This window comes from Stegostoma tigrinum, chromosome 38 (genome assembly GCF_030684315.1).
Source record: "Stegostoma tigrinum isolate sSteTig4 chromosome 38, sSteTig4.hap1, whole genome shotgun sequence".
NCBI lineage: Eukaryota > Metazoa > Chordata > Chondrichthyes > Orectolobiformes > Stegostomatidae > Stegostoma > Stegostoma tigrinum.
The window spans coordinates 17,699,685-17,712,815 of NC_081391.1; the positions used below are offsets into that span (position 1 = coordinate 17,699,685).

The 13,131-nt window shown below is 49.1% G+C and overlaps 1 protein-coding gene across 1 annotated transcript in view; it reads right to left on the reverse strand.

Annotated features, from left to right (window-relative positions):
- LOC125447020 (SH3 and multiple ankyrin repeat domains protein 1-like) overlaps positions 1-13,131 on the reverse strand; it is a 241,740-nt gene that overhangs the window by 138,070 nt on the left and 90,539 nt on the right. Inside the window, exons 13-14 of the mRNA XM_059640702.1 lie at positions 10,056-10,169; positions 6,601-6,676 (exon numbers count right to left, since the gene is read on the reverse strand). Of these exons, the coding sequence (XP_059496685.1) occupies positions 6,601-6,676; positions 10,056-10,169 (190 nt within the window). The remainder of the gene's footprint in view (positions 1-6,600; positions 6,677-10,055; positions 10,170-13,131) is intronic.

The window sequence follows — 13,131 nt, forward strand, 5'->3', positions numbered from 1 at the left end:
GATTGGCAGTGGCATTTCATTTTCATTATTAGTTGGATAGTGCATGTACAACATGCTACTGACCGGAAAGTGGGGCTGAGGTCACCACAGGATCAATCGTGATTGCATGCAATGGCTGAGCATGTTCAAGGAGCTGAATGGCCTCATCCTGCTTCTTTTCCTTATAATGTTACGCCTTGCTAAACCTGTAATGTGTCAAAGCAGCTCGCTTAATAGAAGCTGCCAGGGGAGCAGTGAGGAGTGATCTCACTCACACGGAGAAGCTAAAACTGTTCTTCTTGAAGCTGACAAAGAGTTAAACACAATGAGGGTTTTGTTTTTCCGTGGGTGAAGAGAGAGGGTTCCCACTCACAGAGTAGTCAGTCGCCCAGGGGAGGGGGCAATCACAGATTTAAGGAAAAAGCAGCCAAAGTAATCAAAGACCCCTCCCCACCCTGGTTATGCCCTCCTCCATCGGGCAGAAGATACAAAAGTTTGAAAAGAAATTAAGAACAGATTTAAGAACAGCTTCTTCCCCACTGTAATCAGACTTCTGAACGAACCTCTCATATATTAGAGGTGATCTTTCTCTGCACCTTCACTGTAGCTGTAACACTATATTCTGCATTCTGCTCTACCACCCTGATGTACTTATGTAAGATATGGTTAACCCAGATAGCATGCAAAACAATACTTTTCACTGTATGTCGGTACGTCTGACAACAATAAATCAACTCAACTCAAGTCAAACTAAAACCAACAACCAGTGCAGTGGCCTCATTCAGCACCATAACCCTTCTACAGTTCTGTCCTTTCACCACCCTGTGTTCAGCACTGCTTTAAAAATACTCTGAGGGCTTGCTTCTACTGCCTTCTCGGGAAAGAGAGTTTCACAGATTCTGGGGATAAAAATGGCCTCCTCTTTTTTAAAAGGTGACTCCAAGCCTCAAGAAGCTGATGGTGAGCTGCTGCTTGAGCCGGCGCAGTCTCTGTGGTGCAGGGACACCCACAGTGCTTTTCGGAAGGTTTTTGACCCAGTAGAGGCAGAGAGACAGCGCCAGGGGAACAGTGGTGAGAGGAAGCTACAACAGCGACACATGGAAGGGTCACCGATCCCGAAATGTTAACTCTGTTTTCTCCTTCACAAATACTGCCAGATGTGCTGAGCTTTTCCAGCAACTTAGTTTTTCTTCCGGATTTACAGCATCCGCAGTTCTTTTGCTTCAAAGTGGAATACTGCCCAGGTATGTCCTATTCAGGTAAAGCCAGACAAATCCCCCTACATGGTCAATTGCTGCCCCTTCAGTCTACTCTTGATCAATGCTAATGTTGTGGAAAGTATCCACTGCGCCAACAACTGGGTCTCACAAAGGAATAACCTGCTCAGTGACGTCCAGTTTGGGCTCCACCAGGGCCGCTCAGCTCCTGACCGCTTACAGTCTCAGTTCTATCGTGGACGTAACAGCTGAATTCCAGAGGCGAAGGGTCAGTGACTGTCCCCTGACATCAAAGCCACATTTGGCCCAGTGCGGCATCAAGGAACCTGAGAAAAACATGACTCAATGGGATTTGGGGAGTAACTCTCCACTGGTTGGAGTCACACCTGACATATAGGAAGACAGTTGTGGTTGTTGGAGGTCGATTATCTCAGCTCAAGGGCATCGAATCCCGTTTCAATAAAATACCCTGAATTAAGATCTAATGATGACCATGAATCCATGGTCGATTGTTGCAGAAACTAATCTGGTTCACTAATGTCCTTTAGGGAAGGAAATTGCCATCCTTGCATGTTCTGGCCGACATGTGACTCCAGACCCACAGCAATGTGGTTGACTCTGAACTGCCCTCTGGGCAATTAGGGATGGGCAATAAATGCTGGCCAACTAGTGATGCCTATATACTGTGAATGAATAAAGGAGGTGCATGGTAGCTTCTCAGAGTTGGTGTCTTTGTCCAAACTATTCTCAACGGCTTTGAAAATGACCTTCCCTCCATCATAAGTTCAGAGGTAGGAATGTTAGCTGATGATTGCACAATGTTCAGCACCATTCGTAACTCCTCAGATACTGAAGCAGCTCGTGTTCATGCACAGTAAGGCCTCTAAATAAAGTCCATGTTTGGCTGACAACTGATAACTTACATTCACACCACACGCAAGTCAAGCAACTACTATTGTATCAGAATCTAGTCATTGCCCCTTGATGCTCAATGGCATTCCCATTACTGAAGCTTCCACTGTCAACATCTGGGGGTTACCAAAAACAAAATTAGTCCAGTCACTTAAATATTACAACAGCAGAACAGAAACTGGGAATGCTGCAGCGAGCAACTCACCTCTTGACTTGCCAAAGCCTGTCGAATATCTACAAAGCACATGTCAGGAGGGGTGACCTTATAGAGGTTATAGAATCATGAGGGGCATGGATAGGGTGAATGGCAGGTGCCTTTTTCCCTAGGGTGGGGGGATTTCAAGACTAGGGGACACATTTTTAAGGTGAGAGGAGAAAGATTTAAAAAGGACGTGAGGGACAACCTTTTCATGCTTAGAGTGGTTTGTGTGTGGGATGAACTTACTGAGGAAGTTGTGGATGTGGGTACAGTGACAACATTAAAAATCATTTGGATGAGTACACAAATAGGAAATCTTTGGAGGGATATGGGCCAAGGACAGGCAGGTGGGACTAGTTTAGTTTGGTCAGCAGGGACTGGTTGGACTGAAGGGTCTGCGAGCGAGAAGCGGGGGGAGAGAGAGAAAGGGAAAGGAGGAGAGTGGGGGAGAAATAGGGAGAGAGAACGCGAATGAGTGAAAGAGAGCACGAGAGAGAGAGGGAATGAGAGAGGGAGGAGAGAGAAGGAGACAGAGAGGTTGAGAGAGAGGTTGGTCGCCAATAGTGGAGTGATGGAAGTCAGGAATGTGGAAGATGTGAGAAGCTGGGGAGGGGGAGCAGAGGACAGGGAAGGGGTTGATGGTGACAAGAACGGCAAGACCACAGATGAGCTCAAGGGCAAAACTGAGAACCTGAAGGTGGAGCTGTTGCTGGAGCAGAAACTAACACAAATCAGTGAGTTCCTGCTCTGTCACATGTAGCCCCATCATTAGATCAGGGCAACACTCAGGGAGGGTGCATTAACGGGACATATTGAAGAAATGTTCAGACAGGACATCTCTGGATGCTCTAAACTTAGGCTGCAGCTCCATTTTAACTGGCCCCACAATGACCTAGCTCCTTACACACATATGCTCAGGTCGTTATTCATAAAGGGAAGGTAAATACAATTATCCATCATCTTCACGTCTCTCTCTACCCACTTTTCCCACAAACTGTTGGCCCATGAATTATTTACGGTTTCCACCCCACGCTGGCTCAGCACTGCAGGCCATTCCCCCATCGATGTCACTTTCTCCTGGACGAGTACCCCCCCAGTCACTCTCTCTGTTCCCTTCCAGGCTGAGTGCAGTGTGTGTGCGTGTGTGTGTGCGTGTGCGCGCGTGTGTGTGTGTGTACGCGCGTGTGTGTGTGCGTGGTCTCTCAGCATTTCTCTACACGACGGCCACGTTGGGAAAGTGGGCTAGCAGCTTTTCTGCTTCCTGGGATATGCCATTTATGAGGAACTGGGAGGGGAAGGTGATGACCTAGTGGTATTAACCTTGGACTGTTAATCCAGAGACCCAGGGTAACATTCATTGGAGCCAGGTTTGAATCCCACCGTGGCAGATGGTGGAATTTGAACCTACTGATGACCATGAAGTTATTGACAATTGTCAGGAAAACCCAGCTGGTTCACTAATGTCCTTTAGGGAAGGAAACTGCCATCCTTAACTGGCCCAGCCCACATGTGACTCGAGACCCATCGCAATATGGCAGATTCTTAACTGCCCTCCCTCTGGGATGGGCAATAAATGCTGGCCTAGCCAGAGATGCCCACATACGAATAAATAACAAACTACGATATCACCTCAGAAGTACCTGCAGAGTTGCCACTTTCGGGTAAAGGTACAGTTAATCCTTTACTCCCCAGATCCTTCTTCAATCACTTCCTGAGCCTCACAGATGATTAGTCCCTCATCCCAACCATGTTCCACTGGTTCTGTGGTAGCCTGCTGTACTGTAAACATCACCCTGAAGATACATAGCACCTTTAATGTGGTGACATATCTAAAGGTCCTCAATGGAAGTCAAACCCAATTTAATACAAAGGAGAAGATTTTGGAGCATGGGTAATTCAAACCTTGGTCGAGGGGGCTCTTAGCAATTGTGTTAGGATAGAAAGAGACCGAGAGATTCAGAGAGGGATGTATTGACGGTAGGATGGCAGATTTCCTTCCCTAGAGGGCAGATGGGGTTTCTGACAAGAATCCACCGTGGTTACATGATCGCCGTTACACATTTCAAAACCTTCTACCAATGTGGGATTTGAACCCTCAAATCCCGAATGTTAGCCTGGGATTTTGAACATAGAACAGCGCAGCACAAGAACAGGCCCTTCGGCCCACCAGGCCTGTGCCAACGACGACGCCGTTCTAAACTAACCCCCCACGGCCTCAAAAACACCAACACCAACAGGCTGGCAAAAAGATTCTCATTACACAATGGCGTACAAGTCTGTCAACCTAACAAAACCATTCCCCCTCCCCCAAATTCCATATCCCTACATCTTGTGAAGAGCGATGATCAAAAAAATTGACAAAAAGAAGCATAATGACCCCATGTGTCTCTTGCTTTTAAAACTCCAAGGTTGCAAACAGCAGTAGCCTGGAGATTGGCTGTGATTCCTGGAGTTAGGTGGCCAATCCTTGAGGCAGGTAGGCCAAACCCCGAGGGAGGTGGGCCAATCCTGGAGATACACAGGCCAATCCTTGCGGTAGGTGGCCAAACATTGAGGTAAGTAGGTCAGTTCTCAAGATAGGCAGGCCATCCTCCAGGCACGTAGGCCCCGCACTGAGGTAGGGAGGCCATCCTTGAGGTAGGTACACCAATCCTGAAGGGGAGGCAGCTCTATCTCCACCACAGTCAGGATTTTAATGAAATTATAACAGCAGAAACTCAAACCCTGACCCCTTTTCCCTCTCTGTTTGTTTTTCCTCTCTCCCTCTCTCTTTTTGTTTAGACCCAGAAGTGAAGGCTCCAGGAGAAAAACCATTTTGCTCACTCAGGCATCTGACCAGTAACCATGGATGTGCTCACAGAGCACCATTCTGCCCCGAATGTCGGTTGGCGGCTCAGATGTGAGGTGTTAATTGGAGCGTCGTTTGATCTGATTTTGTTTTAAATGCTTCAGAAAGAAAGAAATAATTGATTTTGCACGGACAGCACTTCATGCTAGTTTGAGTTCTGGCTGCCTGTCTCATACTGCCATCTAGAGACTCCCATCTCACACTGACTCGCGTTCATCACATCTAAATGAGGCAGGGTCACTGACTCTGAGGGTGTAAAGTGGGGAGTCCCTCAACTCAGGACGGGTGTTGGGGGGGGTTCGGAAGTGGACGAGGGAGGATGGTGCATTGGGCAGATCCTAGAACTTCAAGGACACTGGGTTGACACAGTGGTCTTGGGCCCACACAGGCTCCAAAAAGAGTTTCCAAATGCAAAACTAGGCCTTTACAACTTGACAAAAACAGAGCAGCTTTCTGACAGTGTGTCCCTTTAACTCTGTCATTGCTACTCCAAACACTGATCTCTCGACGCCCTGTACCCATTCCCAAAGAGCCACAGAAAATTGCAGGAGGAATTACATCCCAGGAATCCAACACCATGGACAAATCAGAAAATTACATGAAAATATGGGATGCTTGATCCCCCTGGAACCAGCACCCACTATAACCACTGCCAGAGAGGCAGACAGGTCTCTTCAGTCTTACGTACATTCACCTGGAGGCAACTGTTTCACACATGTAGTCTTCCTTTCTCTCTCCCTGTCTGTCCCTCTCTCCCTCTCCCTCTCCCTCTCCCTCTCTCTCTCCCCCCTTGTCTCACACTCCTGTCTCTTTCTCCATTCTATGTCCCTCTCTCTCTATGACCATCTCTTCTCTGTCTCTCTCCTCTCTCTCCCTCTCTCTCTCTACCCTCCACCTTGTCTCAGACCCCTGTCTCTTTCTCCATTCCATGTCCCTCCCTCTCTCTATCCATGTCTCTTCTCTCTCTCTCTCTCTGTCTCACACAGAGTTAATGTTTTGAGTCCAGTGACCCTTCTTCAGAACTGAAGTGGACCTGAAACGTTAACTCTGCTTCTCTCCCTGAAGATGCTGAGTTTCTCCTCTCAGCAGCTGCAGTATACTGTCTCTGTTAGAAGGTTTGCAGAGCCGGCCCATTGGCCCATCATGCCGAGGCTGGCTCTCTGCCTCAGCAACCAACCTTGTGCCACTCTTCCCAGCCAGCCTGCGCACTCTCCCTGTTCCACCGACGATCCATCTCTCTCACGGAGGCCACAAGGGCAGATCTCAGAAAGCCTCAACCCTCTTACTGACGCTTGATGCCAACAAGCACAGCACGTGGGCGAGTGCACCCACTTTCAGAACCACCCGACGACAATGGGCTCGTTGCCGAGGAAGTCGGGCCTGCTCCCCAGTGCTCACTCCCGCCCAACCACAGCCAGGAGCCAATCAGTGAGTGTGGTTCTTACCTTGGGGCATCAAAGCTGTCGTAGGAGCCCACCGTGTAGTGCCGGAACAATCTCTTCGCTTTCTCGCTCCGACTCTCTGCTTGGAAGAAGAGAACCGCACGTTATAAGTGGGTCGGTGGGTGTCTAACCCATTCCCACAGCTGGGGGTCACGAGACGAGCCCTAGCAAACTCAGGGGGAGCATGGGCTTTCATGGAGCATGGACAGAGAGCCAAGGGTTGCAAGGGCCCTTTAAAACCTGACACTTTTTTTTACTCCCATCGCAGCCCATGGCCTGCTGGGTTTCGAGGCCTGAATGCTGCAGCTGAACAGGCTGACGCAAGAGGACAGGGATCTCCCTTTTAAGGGAAGATCGTAGCCTAAGCACTTACTACCAGCCAATCTTGCCCGTGAATTCCCTGTCCGAAAGGACACTGACAGGCCTGGTTAGAGTGCAGGCGGAGAAGATGTTTCCACGAGTGGAAGAGACCAGGGCCTGAGAGAACAGCCTCAGAGTGAAGGGACGATCTTTAGAACCGAGATGACAGGGAGTTTCTTCCATCAGAGAGTGGCCAATCTGTGGGACTTATTGTTATAGTAGGTTGTGGAGGCCAAGTTATTGAGTGTAACTGACTGAAAAAGATAGGTTCTTGATGAGTAAGGGGATCAAGGAAAGGCAGGGGAGTGGGGTTGAGAAACATATCAGCCATGATTGAATGGCACAGTAGACTCAATGGGCTGAATGGCCTAATTCTGCTCCCGTACCTTATGGTCTAATGGTAAGCGACGCTCATTTCTAATCTTATACCCTCATTCCCCTCAGGGGATTTGCGCTCTGGGGTCACATAGTATCCGGGGCAGAAAGTCAGGAGTCAACCCCAGGAAAGGGTCTGGCCAGCTCCATATCAAGTGTGACCTTTGGGGAAAAATTGCCCAGTGGCACCCAGTCCCACCTGCGGAATAAGGGAATCATTGTGTACAATCCTCGAAAGAGATTCCACGGCTGCACTGTTCCAGTTGGGTTGTAATCCCAACACTGGGCTCAATCCCAGATCGGGAATGTAGTTGTGGCCTTCCCGGGGGTGAGGCCATCTCCTGGTGACCATTTCCATTGAGGACAATGTGGTCATCAGAGCCAGACCACCAGGAGACCTGGTCAAAGGCCAGCAGCCTCCTTCCAGGAGGGGTGGGTATTGTTGGGGCAGGTACGGGGAGGGGGGAAGGGGTATCTCATCTCTGAGCCGATTCTGGGTATCCTGTGGAGAAACCTACAAAGTAAGGGGCCTGAAGAACACCGGACCCTTGGGATGGAAGGGGGAAGCTGTCAGCAGGAGAAGTGTACAGTGCAGAAAGAGGCCATTTGGCCCATTGAGTCTGCATTAATCCTCTGAAGGGCATCCTACCCATAGCCTCCCTATCCCTGTTACCCTGCATTTCCCATGGCTAATCCACCTCGCCTCCACATCCCTGCGCACAGTGGGTAATTTAGCATGGCCAATCCACCCTAATCTGCACATCTTTGGACTGTGGGAGGAAACTGGGGCAGTCAGATCAGACCCACGCAGACAGGGGGCGAATGTGCTAACTCCATGCAAACAGCCACCTGAGGGTGGAATCAAATCCAGGCCCCTGGCACTGTGAGCGGCCATGCTAACCATTGAGCCACTGTGCCACTCTCCTTTGTCAAGGTTGCGGCCTTTGACCTCCTGCGGCCATAGACACAGGACACGGAGACTTCAGCCCCATCGGCCACTCAAGGTCAATGCGTGGGGGCCTCAAAGGAGCAGAAATGTCCCTGTGAAAGGAAAGCAGTGTGGGGCCTGCATTGGGTCACAGTCCCTTTGGATGTGGCGACTAATCCTGGTACCACAGGGAAAGGTCTCCAGAGCTCAGACCGTAAACACACACCGCACATTGTGCACCCCCCCCACCCCCTCCACCCCACCCCAGCACCCGCCATTTTGTCTGCTTCCATTTCAGCTACAAACCTCTCTCCATCAGACAGAGAGATTTCAACACTCAACCTCCCAGCCTCTGTCAATTCTTAACAAGGCCACTGGATGGCACTCTGCTACAAGGCAAGACATATAAACAAATTATCACAGGTCACAGGTCACAGAAAGAAGCCTGGCTGATACTGGGAAATCAAATGGTTTTTGTGCAATTCTCCCTTCCAACGTCCACCAGATCTTTCTCCTGTCTCTCTTCTTTATTTCGTAATTGCCCACTGGGTCTTCTTGTTTGCCTTCTCATGTTGGAGAAGGCAAGTGACTGCAATGGAGTTGTAACTATCCCAGCATTCACTGCTGCAGTGAAAGTCCCCTATTAAACATTCTGCAGCTCAAGCAGGGAATCTCCAAAGTTCTGATGGCAATCGGGTTAGCCCCAGCTCCACATTCTCCCATACGGGGACAGCTTAAACTGCTGGAAAGATTCTCAGAGACCCAGCCCCAGCTTCATCTCTAACTTGTCTGTAAGGCTGAACTGTGTGTAGTTGGAGTATGATACCTTAGGAAGGGTGTCCTATTCTTGGAGAGAATAAGGTGTAGATCTGCCAGAATGTTATAACTTCAGGTGCTCAGCCAAGTGCTTTCTAAAGCTGGTGAGGTTTCTCACCTCAACTACCCTCCCTGGCAGTGCATTCCATTCCTGCACCTCTTGGTAAAACAGGTTTTCCTCAAATCGCTCCTAAACCTCCTGGCCTTCTCTTGTCCGAGGGAAATAACTGCTTCCTAACCACCTGGTCCATGCCCCTCATAATCTAACAACCTCCATCAGGTCCCCACCCTCTCAGCCCTCTCTGCTCTAATGAAAACAATCCAATCAATTCACAGCTTAACTTCTAGAATGAAGAGAATGTAGCCCAGGCTCCCGTCTGCTCCCCCACCCCCACACTTCCCCTTCTTGTAATTTAAACCTTGGACCCATAGTCAGTGATGAAGAGAGGCTGGCTAAGCTTGGGTCGTTTTCTTGAGAGCAGAGAGGGCTGAGAGGGTGGATACCTGACGGAGGTCTGTTAGATTATGAGGGGCATGGACCAGGTGGTTAGGAAGCAGTTATTTCCCTCAGACAAGAGAAGGCCAGGAGGTTTAGGAGCGATTTGAGGGAAAAATTTTTCACCAAGAGGCTGATGGAGTCTGGAATGCGCTGCCTGGGAGGGTGGTTGAGGTGGGAAACTTGGCTGAGCACCTTGAGTGTTATAAAAGGCTATGAGCCGAGTGCAAAGTGTGGCTAGTATAGGCAGCAGTGTATTTTTTGTTGGTACAGACTCAATAGGCTGAATGGCATCTTCTGCCCTGTATAATTCTATGTTTCCTCAGCTTCGGGTTTTTATTTGTAATGTTTCCAGGATGATTCCAGCTGTGTTACTCATTTCCACTGGGAGCAGTATTAACACTGTCAGACCAACAAGTTGAGGAAGCATGTGATCACACTGAAATGGAATGGACTATTTGGCTGTTTCCTGGTGGGTCTTACCGTGCTTGCTGTCCTGAGGCTTGTTTGGGATCTCCTCCACATTCTCGGCAGGGAACCAGCCCGTCCGACCTTTGACAGTGCCCTCCCAGAATCCTCCTTCTCCTACACTGAGCACTGCAAAAGGTCAAAGGTACAAAGGTCAGATAGAAAATGCAAAACCTAACTCTGCAGAACCTAACCAAAGATCCTCAGACAGTACCTTCCAAACCCATGACCACTTCCATCCAAAAGGAGAAGGGCAGCATGTACTTGGGAAGACCACCGCCTCCAAGTTCCCCTCTAAGCCACTCACCATCCTGACCTGGAAATATATTGCCGTTCCTTCATTGTCGCTGGGTCAAAATGCAGTAGGGGTATCTGCACCCCATGGATTGGGCAAACTCTTGGAGATGACTCACTACCACCTTAGCAAGGGCAATTAGGGATGGGTAATCATAGATCACAGAATCTCTACAGTGTGGAGACAGGCCATTCAGCCCAACAAGTCTGCACTGACTCTCTGAAAACCCAGACCCATTCCATTACCCCTGCATTTCCCATGTCTAACACACCTAACCTAAACATCCCTGGACACTACGGGCAATTTAGCACGGCCAATCCACCCAAACAAAACATCTTTGGATTATGGGAGGAAACCAGAGCACCTGGAGGAAACCCATGCAGACGCGGGGAGAATGTGCAAACTCCACACACAGTCGCCTGAGGCTGGAATTGAACCTGAGGCCCTGGCGCGGTGAGGCTGCAGTGCTAACCACTGAGCCACCGTACTGCCCACCCACTGAACTACTAGCCCAGCCAGCATCACGCACAAAGTTTAAAAAAAAACAAAAGAACTGCAGATGCTGGAAATCAGAAACATAAATAGAAATGACTGGAAAAGCTCGGTCTATCTGGTAGCATGTGCGGAGAGAAATCAGAGTTAACGTTTTGGGTCCAGTGACTCTTTCTCCAGCATCACCCACACCCCACTATTCTAAAATTATCTTGCAATATACTAAAATTATTTTCTGTCCAAAGAAAGAATATCGCTGGATGTCCAGAAGCTGTTTAGTTATTTTCACAAGGCAAAATTGCGATAGTAGTAATCACTTATTAGAGAGAGACACACACACGAGTGGTGGTGAGTTTAACCAGAGTGTGAGCACACCCCAAGCAAGGGGACAGGTTGAACCTTGATCGTGATCTGAGCTGGGGCAGGAACTGAAACTGTGCTGTTGGTGTTACTCTCTGCTTGTCCAGCTAACTGGAAATTATAAGGCAACCATCTCTATGTAAGTCAATGCCCCATGTGTAGACTGTTTGTTTGCCACGCTGTAGGACCAAGCCCGGCTCCAGAGAGCTCTGGTAAACCACAGCAGCAAACAGAGAGAGCACTGCGAGACAGATGAGAAAGAGCGAGCCTGCTCACCATCCCAGCTGGGGAAGCAATCCCCTGGTTACCATTTTTGCCTCCCTGCCCCTCAGCCCAAACATTATCGTGATGTGACAAGCAATAGGCAAAGCATCATAGAGTTCACTCCCAGCCCATCATGGCTGCACCAAAAATATGTGCTGGGAACAAGATCATAGAAGCTAATAAAGTATAGGAGGAGGCCAGAGAGTGGCCAATCTGTGGGACTTATTGCTATAGTAGGTTGTGGAGGCCAAGTTATTGAGTGTAACTGACTGAAAAAGATAGGTTCTTGATGAGTAAGGGGATCAAGGAAAGACAGGGGAATGGGGTTGAGAAACATATCAGCCATGATTGAATGGCACAGTAGACTCAATGGGCTGAATGGCCTAATTCTTCTCCCATACCTTATAGTCTAATGGTAAGCAACGCTCATTTCTAATCTTATACCCTCATTCCCCTCGGGGAATTTGCGCTCTGGGGTCACATGGTATCCGGGGCAGAAAGTCAGGAGTCACCCCCAGGAAAGGGTCTGGCCAGCTCCATATCAAGTGTGACCTTTGGGGAAAAATTGCCCAGTGGCACCCAGTGCCACCTGCGGAATAAGGGAATCTTGTGTACAATCCTCGAAAGAGTCATTTAACATTCCGATAGCTGGACTGCTCCTGTATTCATTCACGGGATGAGGGCGTCACTAACCAGGCAGCATTTATTGGCCATCCCTACTTACAGAGATCAGTTATGATCCAACCACATTGCTGTGGGTCTGGAGTCACATGTAGGCCAGACCAGGTAAGGACAGCAGTTTCCTTCCCCTAAAGGGCACGAGTGAATCAGATTGGTTTCTCTCAACAATCTGCAATGGATTCATGGTCACCATTAGATTTTTAATTCCAGATATTTTATTGAATTTAAATTCTGTCATCTGCTGTTGAAGCATTTAAACCCAGGTCTCCAGAACATTATCTGGGTCTCTGGATTAACAGTCCCAGTGATAATACCACTAGGCCATTCCCTCCCCAGTTGGGTTGTAATCCCAACAATCCCGGAGGCCATCTCCTGGTGGCCATTTCGATTGAGGACAATGTGGTCGTCAGAGCCAGACCACCAGGAGACCTGGGCAAAGGCCAGCAGCCTCCTTCCGGAGGGGTGGGTACTGCTGGGGCAGGTACGGGGAGGGGGGAAGGGGTATCTCATCTCTGAGCCGATTCTGGGTATTCTGTGGAGAAACCTACAAAGTAAGGGGCCTGAAGAAGACTGGACCCTTGGGATGGTAGGGGTAATCTGTCAGCAGGAGAAGTGTACAGTGCAGAAAGAGGCCATTTGGCCCATTGCGTCTGTGTCAGCCCTCTGAAGGGCATCCTACCCATAGCCGCCCTATCCCTGTACCCTGCATGTCCCATGGCTAATTTACCTCATCTACACATCCCTGGGCACAGTGGGTAATTTAGCATGGCCAATCCACCCTGATCTGCACATCTTTGGACTGTGGGAGGATTGCTCTTTGTTGCTAGTGACAGTCTCCTGTAAAAGACCAATCTGATTGGTTCCTCTTCATTGCTGTTTGCCCCGTAGCCCTGCCACATTTGTTCTTGGATGACGGACAGGGCAATTCAATGTAACTTTAGCTGTATATAGAGCATACCGAGAGGTACATGAGGTGACTACAAGCACTTATTTCAAAGC